At 38.3% G+C, this 18,471-nt stretch overlaps 9 protein-coding genes across 9 annotated transcripts; 6 read left to right on the top strand and 3 right to left on the bottom strand.

Moving 5' to 3' along the window:
• Positions 1-16: 16 nt before the first annotated feature.
• Positions 17-1,396, top strand: C9374_010479 (uncharacterized protein; the record flags this gene model as incomplete). The annotated part of the gene is made up of 1 exon (XM_044686027.1): positions 17-1,396. One exon carries the CDS (start codon positions 17-19, stop codon positions 1,394-1,396), a length of 1,380 nt encoding a protein of 459 aa, XP_044543909.1.
• Positions 1,397-1,605: 209 nt separating this feature from the next.
• C9374_010480 (uncharacterized protein) lies at positions 1,606-3,075 on the top strand (the record flags this gene model as incomplete). Its single annotated transcript, XM_044686029.1, has 1 exon — positions 1,606-3,075. The coding sequence occupies one exon, from the start codon at positions 1,606-1,608 to the stop codon at positions 3,073-3,075; it is 1,470 nt and encodes a 489-aa protein (XP_044543910.1).
• A 267-nt stretch (positions 3,076-3,342) lies between these two features.
• Positions 3,343-4,992, top strand: C9374_010481 (uncharacterized protein; the record flags this gene model as incomplete). The annotated part of the gene is made up of 1 exon (XM_044686030.1): positions 3,343-4,992. The coding sequence occupies one exon, from the start codon at positions 3,343-3,345 to the stop codon at positions 4,990-4,992; it is 1,650 nt and encodes a 549-aa protein (XP_044543911.1).
• A 191-nt stretch (positions 4,993-5,183) lies between these two features.
• Positions 5,184-9,147, top strand: C9374_010482 (uncharacterized protein; the record flags this gene model as incomplete). The annotated part of the gene is made up of 3 exons (XM_044686031.1): positions 5,184-5,492; positions 5,618-5,932; positions 5,980-9,147. The coding sequence occupies 3 exons, from the start codon at positions 5,184-5,186 to the stop codon at positions 9,145-9,147; spliced, it is 3,792 nt and encodes a 1,263-aa protein (XP_044543912.1).
• A 96-nt stretch (positions 9,148-9,243) lies between these two features.
• On the bottom strand, positions 9,244-10,636 carry C9374_010483 (uncharacterized protein; the record flags this gene model as incomplete). Its single annotated transcript, XM_044686032.1, has 2 exons — positions 9,244-10,176; positions 10,310-10,636. 2 exons carry the CDS (start codon positions 10,634-10,636, stop codon positions 9,244-9,246), a joined length of 1,260 nt encoding a protein of 419 aa, XP_044543913.1.
• Positions 10,637-12,192: 1,556 nt separating this feature from the next.
• On the bottom strand, positions 12,193-13,224 carry C9374_010484 (uncharacterized protein; the record flags this gene model as incomplete). Its single annotated transcript, XM_044686033.1, has 1 exon — positions 12,193-13,224. One exon carries the CDS (start codon positions 13,222-13,224, stop codon positions 12,193-12,195), a length of 1,032 nt encoding a protein of 343 aa, XP_044543914.1.
• Positions 13,225-13,309: 85 nt separating this feature from the next.
• On the bottom strand, positions 13,310-13,965 carry C9374_010485 (uncharacterized protein; the record flags this gene model as incomplete). The annotated part of the gene is made up of 3 exons (XM_044686034.1): positions 13,310-13,487; positions 13,535-13,739; positions 13,836-13,965. 3 exons carry the CDS (start codon positions 13,963-13,965, stop codon positions 13,310-13,312), a joined length of 513 nt encoding a protein of 170 aa, XP_044543915.1.
• Positions 13,966-14,216: 251 nt separating this feature from the next.
• Positions 14,217-15,698, top strand: C9374_010486 (uncharacterized protein; the record flags this gene model as incomplete). Its single annotated transcript, XM_044686035.1, has 2 exons — positions 14,217-14,723; positions 14,817-15,698. The coding sequence occupies 2 exons, from the start codon at positions 14,217-14,219 to the stop codon at positions 15,696-15,698; spliced, it is 1,389 nt and encodes a 462-aa protein (XP_044543916.1).
• Positions 15,699-15,946: 248 nt separating this feature from the next.
• C9374_010487 (uncharacterized protein) lies at positions 15,947-18,471 on the top strand (the record flags this gene model as incomplete). Its single annotated transcript, XM_044686036.1, has 2 exons — positions 15,947-16,721; positions 16,775-18,471. 2 exons carry the CDS (start codon positions 15,947-15,949, stop codon positions 18,469-18,471), a joined length of 2,472 nt encoding a protein of 823 aa, XP_044543917.1.

Below are 18,471 nucleotides of genomic sequence, written 5' to 3' on the forward strand. Positions count from 1 at the left end.
ATCAACATCTCAAAAAATGTCCTTCCTCACCACACCTCCAACAACTTCGAGAAAGTTAAGCTTGAACAATGTGGAGGACACTTCTTCGTTGCTGCTGCTGCAGTTGAATGGAAGCCTTACTCCTCACTCTGCTTCCTCACCCTTATCGAGTGCATCATCTTCACCATCTTCATCAACCACAAGCTCCAGAAGGCAGTCTACAACAAGTGAGGCTGGAATGCTGTTGGTACCACCAACGGTTGGGTCTTTGACTCGTTCACGAAGTGCTGGTAAGCTAGAGGAAGGAAGTACTTCACCTCAAACTGCTCGAAAACCTCCACTGTTGAAGGCAGATTCGTTCCGGTTCCCCACAAGTATGGATGGGAAAAAGGAACAAGAAAAGTCTCTGGTACGGGAGTATCAAAAAGCTTTGCTTCCCTCAACAAAAATCTATCTTACAAGCGCAGAGAATGACATGTACAGCATTTCAAGCTCTCTTCATGCAGAAACAGTGTATGAGCCTCAGGTCGAACATTTGGGTGCTCCTATTCTTTTCACAGCGTGTCATGGTCATCAAGTGTATCGAGGCGGAAAACTCTCGGATGACGAAAAAGTGCATCTGAAAGAAAGTTTGACAAGTGAGATTGCTCTGTTGCTGGCAGCCAAAGTTCGAAACATGCTCCACTCGTTGGAAGGTTCGTTTGTTGTGTGGAATATGAAGACCATTCAAGAAGAAGACATTTCGCACATGGACCCCAATTACTTGTTACCTCATCAATACTGCGAATCTCCTTTTCATTTGTTTTTGCACAAGTTTAAAAACTTGTACAAGGGTATTCCAATGTTGCATGTAGACATTCATGGAAAGGTCAATCGCAGAGATAATCGTAACATTGATGTTGGATTTGCTCCCATGATGGAATACTGGAGCAATTCCATTCATGCCAAATTGCTTAAGGATGATTTTTGTAAACGCTTAACAAACGCTGTGGCGTTGTGCACTCGATCGATTAATGGTTTTAAAATTGGCATTGAAAAAGAGCCTCAACAAAATGGATGGAGAGGAGAGAATGCGCCTCAAACTCTGAGCCATCAGAGTGTTCTTCTCGGTATACCTGCAGTGCAACTTGAAATACCGTATGATGTGAGAAAGGAACTCGTCGAAAATGAAGCCTTTTTGGAAGAGATTGCAAAAGCAATTACTGAATGTTACAAAATCACGGTTTGCAAAATGTATGACATGAATTGGCAGCAATGTCATCAACAAATTGTTAATGTGAATACAGAAAATGATAAGAAAACACTCCGATTGACTTCAACCAAACACCATCATGACCACGTGGATGACATGTTTTTCCAAATGTTGACCGAGTTTGCTGAAATGGAGAAGAAACAAGCTTCCATAAAACAAATCTAAATGAATAATTAATTATTATTATTATCATAACAGGGATTGAATATTCATCAGTGATTAATTATTTGATTAATTATTCATTTATAATTTCTGTGATTGATTTAGAATTCTCTCGAGAATCTCGAGCGGACGATAGAGGTGTAGCACAGCAAAAACGGGGAATGGAACACAGGACCATACGGAGAGAATCTTTTTAGCTCAATCACAAAAAAATGAAAGCAATCATCCCTTCCTTTTCCAAAAGTGCATTACGTGTATCGTCATCGTCGTTATCATCATGCTCCTCTTCCCAGTTGCTTTTAAAGCACACAAGCAGCAGCATGGCAACTCAACGAAAATTCTCACAATATAATCCATTCAATCTTAACTCTTCCGCATCCACACTATCATCATCAGCCACTTCAATGAATACAACCTCATCCTCTCCGGTTGGCAACAAATTGGAGCCCTCCATTAAACTAGACAAGAGAGTCAGAGGAATATATTTTGATTTTGGTGCTACCACCATGATGGATCCTCGAGTTTTGGATGCCATGATGCCCTTCTTAACTGAAGTGTACGGTAATCCACACTCCCGAACACATGAATTTGGATGGGATGCAGAGAGTGCTGTCGAATTAGCAAGAAAACATATTGGAGACTTAATCGGAGCATCTCCAAAAGAGATTGTGTTTACAAGTGGAGCTACAGAATCAAACAACACAGCCATCAAAGGTGTTGCTAGCTTTTACAAAGACAAGAAAAGACATGTTATTACTGTACAAACTGAACACAAGTGTGTTTTGGATACTTGCAGACATTTGGAAGAGGACGGATTTCGAGTTACATATTTACCAGTGAAGAGCAATGGAATTGTTGATTTAGAAGCACTTGAAAAAGCCATCACACCCGACACAGCTCTCGTCAGCGTCATGATGGTTAACAATGAAATTGGAGTGCTTCAACCTATCAAGGAAATTGGTAAAATTTGTCGAAAACACAAGGTATTTTTGCATACAGACTGCGCTCAAGCTTTTGGAAAAATTCCAATCAATGTGGACGATATGAATATTGATTTGATGTCAATTAGTGGTCACAAGATTTATGGTCCAAAAGGAATTGGTGCTTTATATGTTCGAAGAAAACAACCAAGAGTGAGAATTCATCCTATTATTAATGGAGGTGGACAAGAAGGTGGACGACGATCTGGTACTCTTCCAGCACCATTATGTGTAGGACTGGGTGAGGCAGCAAGAGTGGCAGCCGAAGAAATGGATAGAGATTATCAACATGTTTCCGAATTGTCACAACGGTTAATTAACAATTTGAGAGCCAAGTGTGAACATATTGAATTGAATGGTGATGAGATTCAAAGATATCCAGGAAATGTTAATATTAGTTTTGCCTTTGTTGAAGGAGAAAGCTTGCTAATGGCATTGAATTCTGTTGCATTGTCATCAGGAAGTGCATGTACAAGTGCTTCTTTGGAACCAAGCTATGTTTTGCGTGCCTTGGGTGTGAATGAAGAATTGGCTCATACTTCACTTCGTTTTGGTATTGGTAGATTTACTACCAAGGAAGAAGTGGACTACGTTGTGGAAAGAACTGCTGCAGAAGTTATTAGATTGAGAGAAGTGAGTCCTCTCTATGAAATGTTCAAAGAGGGTATTGATTTGTCAAAGATCACATGGAATGAACATTAAGCTGTGACCAAACAACATCCACAATTATCCACTACTCACTCATTGAGGCAAGCAATTAGAGATTATTCACGACATTAAGGATGACTCCTCATTACTTTTATAAATACTGTTAATAATAATAACTTGTGTTACACACATCCCAAGAATACTATTGTATCAAGGTTGGATGACAGATTCAAAAAATCGATAGCCGTTGCCCATTCTCGCCAACGTCTTCATTCACACGACCCAGATGATATCCGATTCATTTCGAAGCAGAGCAAAAAAATGTCCTCTTCATCGTCATCCACTCCGACCTTGGTCGAGACACCCGAAGCCTCTCTCACAGCAGCCGAAACGATTGCTCGATATGTCAACATCTTCAACAAGGTGACCGAGATTATCATTACCGAATTTCAAACTCATCCCTATCGTTCATTGATTGATTTATCAGTCGTGCTTCTCATTATTTGGTACATGATGAGCAAGAGACGTTCCGCTCCAACCACTCATAAACTTACGAAAAAACAAGAAGATGAAATCATTGAAGAATGGGAACCAGCACCATTGGTACCATCATCCGATGATGCCAGCAATATTGATGCTACCATCAATGCTATCAAGGAACACGAATATGTTCTCACAAGTGCTGCCGATGTTGAATTCACTGTTGAAGGAAAAGAAGGAAAGATTATCAACTTTGGAACCAACAACTTTTTAGGCTTTATCGGTGATAGAGATATCATTGAAAAGTGCAAGGATACAGTCCGTGAGTATGGTGTTGGTAGTTGTGGTCCTCGTGGATTCTATGGTACCATTGATGTCCATTTGGAATTTGAGAAGATTTGTAGTCGTTTCATGAAGACCGAGGCTTGTATTTTGTATTCGTTTGGTTTTTGTACCATCAGCTCGGTGCTTCCTGCCTTTTCTAAACGTGGTGATGTCATTGTTTGCGATGATGCTTGTAACTATGCCATCAAGACTGGTTGTCATTTGTCTCGTTCCGAAGTGATTTACTTTAAGCACAATGACATGGAAGATTTGGAAAATGTTCTCAAGAAAATTTGTGCGAACGACAAGGGAGCCACTCCAAATAATCGTCGTTTCATTGTTGTTGAAGGAGTTTATGAAAATTGTGGTGACATTGCTCCATTGAAGGAGATTATTGAACTCAAGAAGAAATATCTTGGCTTCAGAATTGCTCTCGATGACAGTTTTGGTGTTGGTGTTTTGGGTAAGACCGGCAGAGGTACCATTGAACATTTTGGCTTGGATATTAATGATTTTGAAATTGTTTGTGTCAACATGGAGAATTCATTTGGTTCGGTTGGTGGTGTTTGTGTGGGTTCACACATTATTGTCGACCACCAAAGATTGTCTGGAGCTGGTTATTGCTTCTCTGCTTCATTACCACCTTACTTATCAGTAGCTGCTATTGAAGCTCTTAATCGTGTAGATAGCGATCCAGAAACTCATTTGGTTCCTCTCCAAAAGAATATTTCGCTCCTTCACCAAACATTGGTCAAGAAGATTAACTTTAAGAATCTCAAGTTGGTGCTTCAACACCAAGAACAATGCCCAGTCTTTCACATTCGTCTTGCTGATGACCATCCTCTCAAGGAAGGATTTAACAATGCCAAAAAGCAATGGGTTGAGATTTCAAAGATTAAAACCAAGAATAAGAAACAACTCAATACCGCAAGCATGAACTTTTACAATGAGAGAAGCAAGATTCAACAAGTATTCAAGGATATTGTCTCTAAGGCTATGGATCAAGGAGTTGCTGTGGTCTGTCCAAACTACACTCACAGAGAAATTACTCTTCCAGAACCAGGTATTAGAATTTCTGTTTCATCCAAACATACGAAGGATCACATTGAAAAATGTAGCAATGTGTTGGCCACAATTTTTGCAGAGACCTTGTCACCTTCTAACTAATGAAGAGGATGTCATTCACGATGTATATAACAATTATTGCAGAATATAATAGTGAGTATGTATAATAAAGTTTTTGAAATTTCGATTAATGCTATCATTATGACATGATGAAAGTCGATCACAATGAACACTAAAAGTGAGAGAGAAGCAGAAAAAAATATATTTATTCAACAACAAACGCTCTCGTTGAAATGTCCTCGAAGAGTGCTTCATCCTCTTCGGAACGAGAGAGAATTAAAGTATTTGTGCGGTGCAGGCCTCATTCCGAGAGTGAAACTATTGAAGATCCCTCCTGTAAATCATGTTTGGAAATTCGGGGTAAAGATATTAAGGTTTATAGATCTGCCTTACCAACGAAATCGTTTACATTTGATGGAATATTCGGACCGGAAGTTACGCAAGAAGAGGTTTTCAATACGGTTGCTATTGAGGCGATCGATGACGTTTTTAAGGGTTATCATGCAACAATATTGGTCTACGGACAAACAGGAACAGGAAAGGTAATTGGAATGTGATAGTTGTTGATGGAAAATTATTAACATTTGTTGAATGAATGCTCTTCTGAATATTAGACTGTAAGTAGAATTTGGAAATGGGAAAACGTATATCGTGGTCATGAAATTAGCATACATTGAGCAACATTGATGAAAACAATTCTATTCAAAACGGTCTCATACCAAGAAGTGTACAGGAAATATTTAAGAGAATTAAAAACGATAACGACCATGAATATTCTGTCAGAATGAGCTACTTACAAATATACATGGAAACGTTACAAGATTTACTTCAACCAGAAAGTAAGAGTTTGCAAATTAGAGAGGACCCTGAAGGTAACATTTACGTATCGGGATTGAGTAATCGAGAAATGGGTAATTTTGAAGATTGCATTAAATATTACAAAGAAGGAGATGTCAATAGAACGACTGCACTGACTAAGATGGTATGTGGAGAACTTGCTTTGTTAAACTCCTAATCCATGCTTTTAAGAATGCAACATCTAGTAGAAGCCATGCCTGTGTAATTATTAATGTACAAAAGAGAGGGAAATTGAACGGCACAGAGGCAGTGGAAGGTCTAGACAAAAAGAAGGTGACCAGTGCCAATTTATTCTTGGTTGACTTGGCTGGTAGTGAAAGATTAAAAAAGACAGAAGCAGAGGGAATTCGAAAAAAAGAAGCAAATTATATTAACTTGTCTTTGACAACTCTAGGTTTAGTGGTTCACTCGTTGGAAGCTAATCATCCTCACATACCATTCCGAGACTCCAAATTGACAAGACTATTACAGGATTCTTTGGGTGGAAATGGAAAAACTCGGATTGTAGTCACAATTGCTCCAAATGAAGCCAATTGTCAAGAAACTGTAGGAAGTTTATTGTTTGGTGAACGAGCAATGAATGTAAAGACAACAGCTAAGGTGAACGAATCCATAGATTACAAAGCATTATGTGTCAAGCTGAAGGCCCAACTTGAAACCTTGGAGGGAAAATATAGCGAGCTTGAAGAAGACTATCTCGATGTTACACACGATAACGACAAGATGGATTTAGAGATTGAATCATTGATTGATGAGAACAAAAGTTTGAAAAAGCAGATAAAGATTTTGGAAAAAGAACAGATCAAAGAAAAGGAGAAAATTGTGTCTCTCATGAAAGGAGATTTGGCAGATTTGGAAAAGCAACATGAGATTCAAATTAAGGAGTTGAATCAACGAATAGAGACAATTTCAATAGAATATGCACAAGAGTATGCAGGCAAAGAACAAAAATTAACAGAAATCATCAACAAAAAAGCAAGCGAAATAGACCGCTTAGAAACAACACTAGGTGATAAACAGTCTGACATTGATGCCATGACAAAGAGGATTCAGGATTTGGAAAACGAAGTCGAGTTATTAACTTTCAACAATGAGCAACTCCAACGAGATTTGGAAATCACTGTGGAGCAATACGATAAACGCGAGAGTGAGCTTGAGAATGTACAAGAGCTAATTGAAAAATACGAAAAACAGGTGCTACTATTGAAAGAAAACATAACTAGGCAACAGGAAGATTTTAATGGAGAACAGGAAGCTCTAAAACAAACTATTAAGGGACTTGAAACAAAGATTCATGAAATGGAAGCACAATACTCCAGTGAAAAACTCAAACTTCAAGACGATATTGAGGAGCTCAAAAAGCTAAACCTTCTATTATCTTTAAACTTGGAGGATACATCTAAGGAACACGCAAATCAACAAAAGGAGTGGTCTAGCGAGAAATCAGAACTTGAACGACAGATTATTGGACTGCATCAAACAAAGAGTGACATGATTTCTCAAAATACTTCTCTAAACCTTGAAATCACCAACCTTAATAATTATATTCAGGAACTGCAACAGAGCGCCGTAAAATTAGGCGATGAATGGGACAATGAAATGAATAACCTCTTGAAAATTATTCAAGTTCAGGAGAAAGTAATACGGCACCATCAAGAACAATTCAAACACCATTTAATATGTCAAATTTCCAACGAGACTATCATTGACGGAATGATCAGACATAACCAATCCACTGAAATGATGTGTATGGAGTTAAGATTACAGCTTGAACAATCCGAGTCTGAATCCGATCTCCTGCGACAAAAGCTCGAAGAAGTTTATCTGAAGTCATGTGAAGTGTTTAGGACATCCATGAACAGACATATCGACCAGAAAATTAAGAAAGGCACAGAAAAATTTGGAAAACGTTTGCATGACCTAAGTAAGGAAGGTCAATTTATTCAATTATTTTCAAAGAAAGAGTCAATTCTTACCAAAAAAAGTCAAGCCCAAACTCCCGAAGAAATAGCAAGCGATACGCTAAACTATATGATATGGGCTTTGGAATACACAAGTCCGTCATGTGGAACTCTGTCCAACATGCAGCTTTCTGACGAGAAAACTCTCGATATTATCAATTCTCTGCTCGAAGAAAGCGAGAGACGAGTGAAATCTTCGAATAAGGACATTGCCAAGCATAAGGATGAAATTGACAACATATGGAGACATATCAACAAGACATTGTTGACTCTTGTGGAAAACAATCATGAACACAATGTGAATTATATTAACAATATTATTAATGATGAGAAATATTTGGAGCTCATTGAACTACAAGAAAAGGCCTCAGCATTGGAAGGTATTGATATTGATTTTATAGCTCCATCTAATATTCAAGATTTATCAGAAGAGACAATACATGTATTACAAAAGCTAGGAGACAAGTTTAAGCAAGATTTTGACACAATTAATTTGTACAGTAACTGGTTAGCAGTTGGCGGAGCTTTTTTGAACACCTTAATCGAGTGTGAAGATGCTAATTATCATGCATTATTATATTTAACTCATGAATTGTTGCATTTATTGCACACCACTCGAAATTTACTATTCCTGTTCGACTCGTCTGAGAGAGAGACGATTGTCTACAAGCTGTCATTGCATGGATGCGCCTCCAAGTTGTCCCAGTTTATTTCATCGGCTGAGGAAGTGAAACGAGAAATGGAAGAGCGAGTGCAACAATATGAGAATTTGAGGCGAAGCACTGATGCTGCTCTCATCATTCAACGATTCTATCGAAGATATAAGAAGAGAAAACAAGAAGCCATACTGTTGAAGCAGAAACAAGAAAGTGAAGCAGTCTTTCTCAAACAGAAACAGGAGCTTGCCGAACAATCGAGGCATCAGCTCCTAAAGATTCAAGAACTACAAATGTCTGAGATGAACTTCAAAGCAGAGATTGAGAAGCAAACAGCTAAAACTGGTCGAATGCTGCTCAAACAAAGTTTGTTGGAATTGGATAACATTTTCAATGCAATGAAAGAATACTTTCTGTACGGAGAGGACGATGACATGCCAGTGTCTCCATCATCTTCAAGACCAAGTACTCCCACATCATCACCACTTCAAGAACGCTCAAGAGCATTAAGCACTTCACCGCCAAATCCACTCAAAGAAAACTTTGGAGGGAGAGGTCGCTTATCGAGTGGGCAGTCTCGAGCGTTCAGTAATGCTTTCAACGACAAGGATTTGGAAGAATTGCACTCGTCCCTAGCATCTCGAGACTCCTCCAGCAAAGTTTCCCCAACAGCACGCAGAGTCCTCATTAAATCACTACCACAAGGAATCACAAAAAAGTAGGGGCTAAGGGAATAGGAAGTTACGCCTGTAAATAGAAATTTTCGCACTGGCTCACCAAAAACGATAAATAATAATTAAGGCAAAAATTAAATATATTTATTGCTTTCGCAAGTGTCTTTGGCAGAATGCTTCTAATCGGTCGTAAGCTTCCACAAGATCTGCTTTAGATGGGCAGGTCACTACCCTGAAATAGTTTTTCATTCTAAAGCATTGGCCAGGCAAAACCACAAGGCTTTCTTCCTTGAGAAGAAGCGACGAGAATTCCACATCGTCTCGAATGGACTCGTCGAACATGTTCAAATCGATACCTATCATGCAATACATGGCTCCTTGTGGTTTGATGGCAGAAAGACCCTTAATTTGTGAAACTCTTTCAGTGGTATAATCAGAACTTTCCTTCAGTGACCTGTTCACATTCTTGTAGAATGATTCATCGACCTTTTCCAGAATATCTGGTAAAGCACCTTGAATGAGTGTGTTGGCACCTAAAATCAATGTTGTTAACCTTTGAATACCGTCTCTTACAACATTCAAATAACCTTGTTTATCGTAAATGCAAATCCAACCAATTCTCCATCCAGGTACAAGGTACTGTTTTGCAATTCCACCTACGCTCAAAATTGGAACTGTCTCAGTTAACTCTGCCATTCTAACAAATTTCTTTGACTCGTCAAAAATCATATCTGCATAAATTTCGTCTGCAATAATTGGAAGTTTATACTCTTCAGCTAATTGTATAATTTCTGAAATATGTTGCTCGGAATATACTGAACCACATGGATTTGAAGGATTATTTACAATGATGGCTCTTGTTTTATCTGTAATGAGCGATTTGACATGATCCAAATCTACCTTCCAATCATCATTAGGCTTTAAATTGTAATACCGAGCTTCAATACCTTTGCTTCCAGCCAATGTGGTATACAGAGAGAAGCCAGGTTGTGGTATCAGTAATTCATCACCTTCGTTACACAAGGCTTGAACACAAATATCCAAAGCTCCACTAGCACCGCTGCAAATCACAATATCCTAATATTATTGCAAGAATAATATCATGAGACGTAATCATTACGGACATTAACATATTATCGGGTAATTTCAATTATCATCATTGGTTCATCATCATTATAGAAATTCAAAATTGAACGTCCATTCAACTTACCGAAGGCTTCAAATCATGATTTTTAGTAGAACATCGTTGTGCAACAGCTTTACGGGCATCATCTCGTCCCATGGATGGTGCATAGCCATTACATGCTCCACTCTTTACAGCCCGAATTACAGCCTCCTCTACGACATGATCCGTACGTAAATTTCCAAAGACCGTTGGGTCTCCAATGGAGAGTGAGAGTTTTTTCTTTTGTGGATTCAAGTCCTCATCACGAAGCTTATCAACAATTTGTCGGATGGGATTAACGGTTCGCATGGAAGAGAGAGAAGGCTTGATGGAGGACCATGAGGAAGTTTCGCGTCGTTGGTTCGTGGTCATTCTTTGTGTGTGTTGTTAATGATGATGATGGAATTGACTTGTGTGGTGTTGAAAAAGATTTTGGCTGAACTAGTCTTGAAAGTGGTGGCTGTTGTGTGTGAATGAGGATGTTGCTGTTATTGTTTGTATGGCAACAATGCAACGATTATTTGTGTCTCACAAATTCAGCCCAAGTTATTAAAAGATGTTTGTAGTGACTTGATTCAAAAATCTTCTTGAGAAGTTTTTTTTGCGTGTTGTAAACTCGATTTCAGGTCGACCCAAGGCGGGTATTTTTAGTCGTGCCTCGTTTTGTTAATTTTCCAACGTTGCACTGAACGAGGCACAACGAACCAATCAATATCAACTTGAACAAACCGTACATCGGCTCAGCAACGCTAAATTCATCACATTCCTCAAAGATTCGCTAAAGTAACTTGTCCTTAACCTTATTGACTGCATTTATTTTTGTAGCGTGATTTTTTCTACAGCCTGAAGAACTTGTTGCATGAAAACTTTTAACTTTTTTTGAAACCCTTGCGTGATCTTTGTCTCACAGTGCAGGTTGAAAGCCGATACAACAATGAAAGGATTAAAAATAAATTTACTTCATAAAAATTTAACTTTTTGACCTTGGTCATCCCTTCTTGAATTGTCAAATGCAATCTACTTCTGGTCCTCTCCATACACAGGATTTATTGGACATGTTGCCAAACACTCCATCTTCTGATGAACTAATCACTCAACAACAAATCGTTCAACTTATGAACGACATTTTAAACAACAAACAAAGGGAGGCGGGCCAAAACGAAGAAGAAGATGAAGAAGAAGAAGACGAAGAAGAGTTATCACTCACGCCAGCACAACTGGAGAGATTAAAAAATTTGGGATACTGATTTTTCAGTAAAGTAATCCAACGAGTAAAATCGAATTTACAACCGAATTTATTCTACTTCATAGCATCAGTCTGTCCAACTCACTTCTCTCACCAGGCGCATTCTGTGTTGTGCACTACAAAAGCTATGGATAAACTCATGTCATCTACTGCCCGAATGCGATTCAGTTTTTGATTCATCTAGATTAAGGACGTTGTTGAGTTTTTTTTTGAAAACCTCAACAAGAGTTGAAACTTTATCAGTGTTGAATGACTCATTGAATTGAAACTCTTTCAACTTGATTCATTCTTTTCGTCCGAACTGATCATGGAAAAGTGAACGCCTTGACAATTCCTTATCCACCCCCAAAACAACACTTTTGATTCAAAGAATGAATAAATGGTTCGTCAGGAACTGTCTGTTGATGAATATATTGACTTGTTGAGCTTGTAATAAATTGTGGCTTTTATTCTTTCATTTTAATGCTGACAAATTTAAAACCGTTTATAAAAACAAAACCTCCAAAACAAACAAGGTTATTAATAAACCTTGCGTCATCAGGACTGTGTTTTAGCGATGGAAGAAGTTGCTGTAATTGTTCATTTGGCTTCAACGGTGCACATCGAATCCATTGAGGTCAATCAACTTCAACAAACCGTACATTGTTTCATGCACTTTACATTCATCAACTGCCTCAAAGATTTATTTCAGTAACTTGTCCTTAACCTTATTGAAATCATTGACTGCCTTTCTAATTGTTGCATGAGTGATGGCAGACACTTCTTCAACGTCGATTTCTGTTTTACGGAATTTCTGGTCTGAATGGTTCTCAGAAGCAAACACAATACAAGCCGCAGCAACTGTAGATGGGTTTTTACCTGCATCTGCACCAATTTCAGCCACTCTTTCGGCAGTGTCAAGAGCAAATGACAAAATCTTGGTTGGAAGTTTCAGCTTTGAAGCAAAGCTCTCGATATATGATTTTGGTGAATTGCTGTCTGCAATGGTAAGATCTTTCAATGACTCAATTTTACCAATTTCCATGATCATCTTGTTCAATTTCTTTTCCTTAACTCCTAATAGAGCACATACTTCTTTGAGCGTCACAGCATGACCCACAACCTTTAATCCCTTATATAAGCATGCACCTAAAGCCTCTTTTTCATTCCTAGAATTAATTTTGTTATTTTCACTGAGTACTTTAAATATTTGTTGGACTGTGGTGGCTGCTCTTGATGGAGCTCCAAACTCATCAACCCATTTGTTAATTTCGCTGAATGCTGTTTTCAATCTGTTTTCAATCTTTTCTGTTGTTTGCTGAATTTTCATTTGTGTTCGCATCAGGCTACCCGATTGACCAGGTACTCGGGCAATGGAAGTTGCCAATTGACCTTCCAATAATTCATTGTTACTTGCTTTAGAAGCACGAGCCTTGTCCTCGCCTCCTTCATCATTTTGGAAATTTCTATGTTCTTCTTCACGAGAAATTAAATAGTTTGAAACGACTAATCCGCATCCTCGACACACCATACATCCTTGAGCGTGATCTTCCACTACATCTTTATCACTCTTACAATTCGAGCAATATAATGGAGAGTGTTGCGGATTTGATATTTGATTCAAAAGTTGTTTTTGATATTTGCTGAGTTTAGGAATGTCTTGTGGTGCTCCCGAGATGCGACTCGCAGCACTATTGGCTGATGACGAGTGAGTGGTAATGGATGATGAGAGCATTTTTTTTATTTGATTTTTATTTCATAAACTTCACGAATAAATTTATTCGTCGTGAGTTCCCAACGTGTCTTAAATACATTGTAATTCAATCTCTACGTTGCAATGGTTTTACACCCGCAGCAGTCAATCCAGCAAATAAGATGGTTCCAAATGCATGACCTAAAGCAATTCCCATCTCTGGTTTCTTTAAAATCAAACCAGTTAATCCTCCCAATACCACACTACCGAGCCATGCTTGTTGCCACATATTACAATGAATATTACTAGCAAATGTCAATAATAATTGTCATCACCATTCCACAACACTTACTGCTTGATACGGAAAGCTCGATCATCAAAATTATTTTGAGTGAACGTTCGAGCTTTGCCATAATAAAGAATCGAACCAACGAGAAATCCTATCGTTGTTCCTCTCCAAATATATTGTGGAAGTCTAGTGTTCAGAAAGTTAGAAAATGAAAGCGTTGGTTCTTTCCTTCTTTTCAAAAAGTAATGAATAGGAGTGTAGATGGCACCTACGAAGAATGAACACGCCGTGGAGCAGAATAGCATGCAAGATCGGAGCCAAGATCATTTTCGTAAAGAGAGAACGATGATGATCAATAACCTACCAAACAATCCTCCGACTTGAACGGTGCAGCTAATGACATGCATGAATAAAAAGGTTTTTGGATTTGCAACTTTATCTGCCTCTGGGATGATCACTTCGTTGCTAGTTGTTGCTGCGTTGGATGATGACATGATGAAAAGAGTGGTCTAATTGTTTTTTTGATTGGTGGGCCAGATTGGAGATTTTGTTAAGCTAAAATTCCTATTGGAGGACAATTGTGACTGAGGACATTTTTCATTGAGCACTTGTTTTTTAGTTCCTCCACTAATGAATTGATCAAATAGGTGAGAGCCTTTTGACTAGACTGACCACTGGATGCATTTGCATTTGATTGTTTTTGAATTCCTTCCTTTTACTAAACAGGAATTATTGGAAACAAAAAATGAACAAACATCAAGAACCCTTCACAGATGAAGAATATCTGTATGGTCATTCGGAACCTCATCATCATTACCAACATTCCGATGATTCATCATCAGTGTTATTTCAGTCCATTCAAATTTCAATTCCCGTTCTTCCATTCATTGTCATATTATGTTTGATTTCAATCATTGTTATATTACGAATGATTAAATTTGGGCAATGGACTATTAACTGGCAAATAATTGCAAAAAGTTTTCGACATCAAGTGGTTCTACTCTGCTTATTTGTGGAAATTCCTCTCTTGCTTTTTTATTTATTTTCATTGATCAAGCACGGAAAGAAAGATAGGCTTCTTGCTGTGGTTCTCTTGTTGAATGGAATGTTTTCTGGGCTCATGAGTTTTATGCAAGAGAAGAGTCTTGGATTTCTTGTATCATTAATGGGCTGTTTTATTGCTAGTCTTGTAATTGATGAAGCACATGTGAGAACCATATTACTTTGCTTGTGCTTTGTTTTAATTGTGATGGTAGGTTGTGTGAAATTTAGCGTGAGTGTGAGGATATATTTGGACAATATTTATTGTGTCTGTTGACCCCTTTAATAATTGTGAAAACGTAAGAAAATTCGGAAAATCATCTTCCAAAACGAAAACATGGAGAGTGAACAGTGGCAAGACAAGAGATTTAGAAACGTCAGATTTGAAAACGACTCGTTGTACCCCTCTCGTGACAGCGACGATAGAAACAGTCTTCGAAATAGGTTTGAGAATTATTATCGAGCTGGTCAATCACAGGTTGAGGACAGATTGATAGCAAATAGGTTTGACACTTTCGTGGCAGATGAACACACACCTACTGACGATGACCTGATTCATCAAGAACATGCAGAATCAAGAAGTAAGAGTGCCAATAGCGACTCGTCAGTTATGAGCTTCTTTCGTAGTTTTCTTCCAAATCGATCCTCGAATTTACCCAAACAACAACAGCCAGATATTCTTGAACGAAAAGCAGTCAAGCTTCAAAGACCTGTGACTGCCTATGAAAGATATCTCAATTCTCGAAATCAACCCATTAGGCCTGTACGGGAATCTGCTTCCCCACTTGATTCTTCAACTAATAGGTCTACATTTACCCATGCAACAACAACTTCTGCTACTACGGACTCTGAAACCGCATTACAGAACCGACCTTGGTCCTTAAGATATTCGACAACTTCAAGCAATGTGCATCCGTCCGTAGTACAAGCTCAACAACCTTCCTCCATCACTCTCGCCTCATCATCCCGCCCAGAATCTTCCAGTTATCCCTCCAATGAAGCTCCAATAAGGCAAAATGTGATTCGATCCTCCTCTCCACAAGCTCCATCCATTCATCGAGTTTCCTTCAACCATAATCCCACCTCATCTCCACAAAATCGATTTGGGGACATATCCTCCACGGAAGATGAAGAGTTCATTCCATCTACGTCCACCTTGTACACCACGGATGATGACGATCAATAATGAGTAGATTTTGATTCCCAAGTTCAGGAGCGGAAGCCAGAGCTCACGAAAAAAATATTATTATTGAGGTTTACGCTCTCGAGGGCACATTTCCAAAAAACTACGATCCACGTATCGAATAGAAGCCTTATTATCTTGAATAACTCTGCTGTAGCTTACTCTTGATCCATACCAAGTATTATTAAGGCTGATTATACCATTGAATATTTACAGACTCATAAAAAGTTCTTTTGGCACATACAGTATAGATGGGAAAAGGAACAGTTGTACCAACTTCTACTAGTTCTTCTATTGAATTTCAGACACGGAAAACAGGATTAAGCAAGAGCATTTCACGATCATCAGCAAGCTTTGGTGTCGTACGAAAGAGTACTTATTTTCATTCTGATGATGAAGCTTACTCGGAGAAGGCTGAACGCCGAGAGAGAAACCCAGTGATTGCTTGCTTACTCTCAGTACGGCTATTCATCATTGTCATAATTACACTACTCATTGCACTTTGTATCTTTTCGATATGGATTACATCCTACGTAACCAGCCAACACACAGCATTACAGAATACGCAGACTCTGTTTAAAACCATGAACGTACAAGTCTCTAATTACCTTTCCTCCCAAATAGTACCAGCTCGATCAGTTGCTCAAACCATTGCTGATGATTATCACAACAGTGTTGTTGGACTCAATTTGAACGTCATGCCTTACTTGTCAAGCAAGATGAAATGGTTTGGAGTAACAGGTGCCAATCTATGTCTTGGAGAGGAAGGATTGAGCGTTCTCTATGCTTATTCTCTTTCTGTATCAGCCCAAGGCACTGATATTTTGCTAGGTGCCTTTCAACCAAATGCCAACTCTAGGTTTTTGATGTTCATATCTAATATGGACACAGGAGAATTATATTACGACCAGATGGTGAGAAACATTTCATATGTAGTGTCTGCTACTGATTATTACATTGATTCCGTCAAGATGTTGAAGACCAACTCTGAAGGAGGCTTCGGCCCCGTATACAAGGTGATTAACAGTAAGTAATGCTGTTGTATTTTGAAAGATTTATGGGTAACATGGTTTTTCAAGGTGGGCAAGCCATGTACTGGTCCACTCCTGTCTACGACAAGAGCTTACTTCCTCATCAAAAGAAACGATTAGGAATCGTTAAGGTCAACGTTTCCCTATTTAAAATTTCTCAATATTTGCTTTCAATGTCATTGCTTTCGAAAGGTTTTTTTGTAGTCACCGAGAATGATAGCAATTATGTCATTGGTGCCAACTTTGTTATTTCAGGACTGGATAATGACCGAATACCTGTGACAAATGTTACGGAAAAAGATACAAACATCATTTTCCAAAAATTATTGAACGTAAATCCACAAGATGCAGACATAATCAAAATTCATGCTAAGGGCGTCGACTATCTAGTATCAACATTTTCATATTCTTTGTTTAATTTAAAGTGGAGAATCACAATGATTTTGCACGAAGGAGAGGTACAACAAGGAAGCATAATTAGTAGCTATATCATTCTGGGAGTGGCATTGTTTCTTTCTTTATTTGGAATTATAGCTAGTATTGTGCTTGGCTGGATTGTTACCAAACCGCTACGAATTATTCAACAAGACCTACTCAAAATTGAAGTGCTTGAATTGGACGACGTTGTTGAGCATCACTCAATATTCACAGAGCTGAAAAGCATTTATGCAAGCCTTATAGAAACAGTTACTGACCTTAAAGAGATAAAAACATTTATCCCAGAGTCTGTTTTGAATCAATTAGGCCAGAGCAAAGATTTACCAAAGGAAATGACAGCTTTGCACAACGAATCTCCATTGCATGACAATGATAGCGGTCATTCTCAAGCTTCAGTTAGCAAACACAGCTCATTGCCAATAACTAAAATGGTTGGAAACATACTGAAGCTCGGTCTACAAGAAGTAGAGATAAGTGTACTGTATGTGCAAGTACGTGGGTTGACAGAGCAGGAATTTGTTAACCCCTCTGAGTTAGGAAACGCTGCCAGCAGAATCATCACGTCCATTTCGAACATATGCCGATCTTTAAAGCTGGATTTACAAATTCGAACCTATGATGAATTTGTCATCCCGTTTAACAGTGTGACTGCCCAGTCAGTTGAAACTGCCATGAAAATATCATCCATACTTTCTAAAGACATCTCTGAAGCAGAAGAAGCCATAAAATTTCATATTGGGGTTGCCTCTGGCTTCGTTTTGCAAGGCAATATTGGAAGTAAGAATCACAGATATCATGCATTAATTGGATCATTAATGGAGAAGGCACAATATTTGTCGAAACTGAACGCTTTTTTCAATACTACTATTATTATTGACCAAACCACCTTTAACCATGCCAAAGATCAATTCTTTGTAAGGCCAGTAGAAAGATATCTCATGTCAAAAGACATTGAAACCGTTTATCAAGTCCTCAAACCAAATCAAAAGTGCGAAGACGATGAGTGGATGTATGTGTTAGCACAAAACAAACAAAACGACACGTACAGAAAATATTCAGCTAATTTTGCAAGATTGTTTTTGCATGAAAATGAAAGCCAGGTTGAAATAGCTGTTGACTATTTCAAAGACTATATTAATTCCCATTTTCACCACAAGCAAAAGGACCATATTCTCGAAAGATTAGAGAATATTTTAAAGCAACGAGAAGAAGTTGTGAATTTTAATTTTTCTAAGTATCATTCTAACATTAGGGATGAGCTTTGTGGATATTTCAATTCCACTAAATTAAGGACAGAACATTACTGA

This window comes from Naegleria lovaniensis, assembly GCF_003324165.1.
Source record: "Naegleria lovaniensis strain ATCC 30569 chromosome Unknown tig043, whole genome shotgun sequence".
Taxonomy (NCBI): Eukaryota; Heterolobosea; class Eutetramitea; order Acrasida; family Naegleriidae; genus Naegleria; species Naegleria lovaniensis.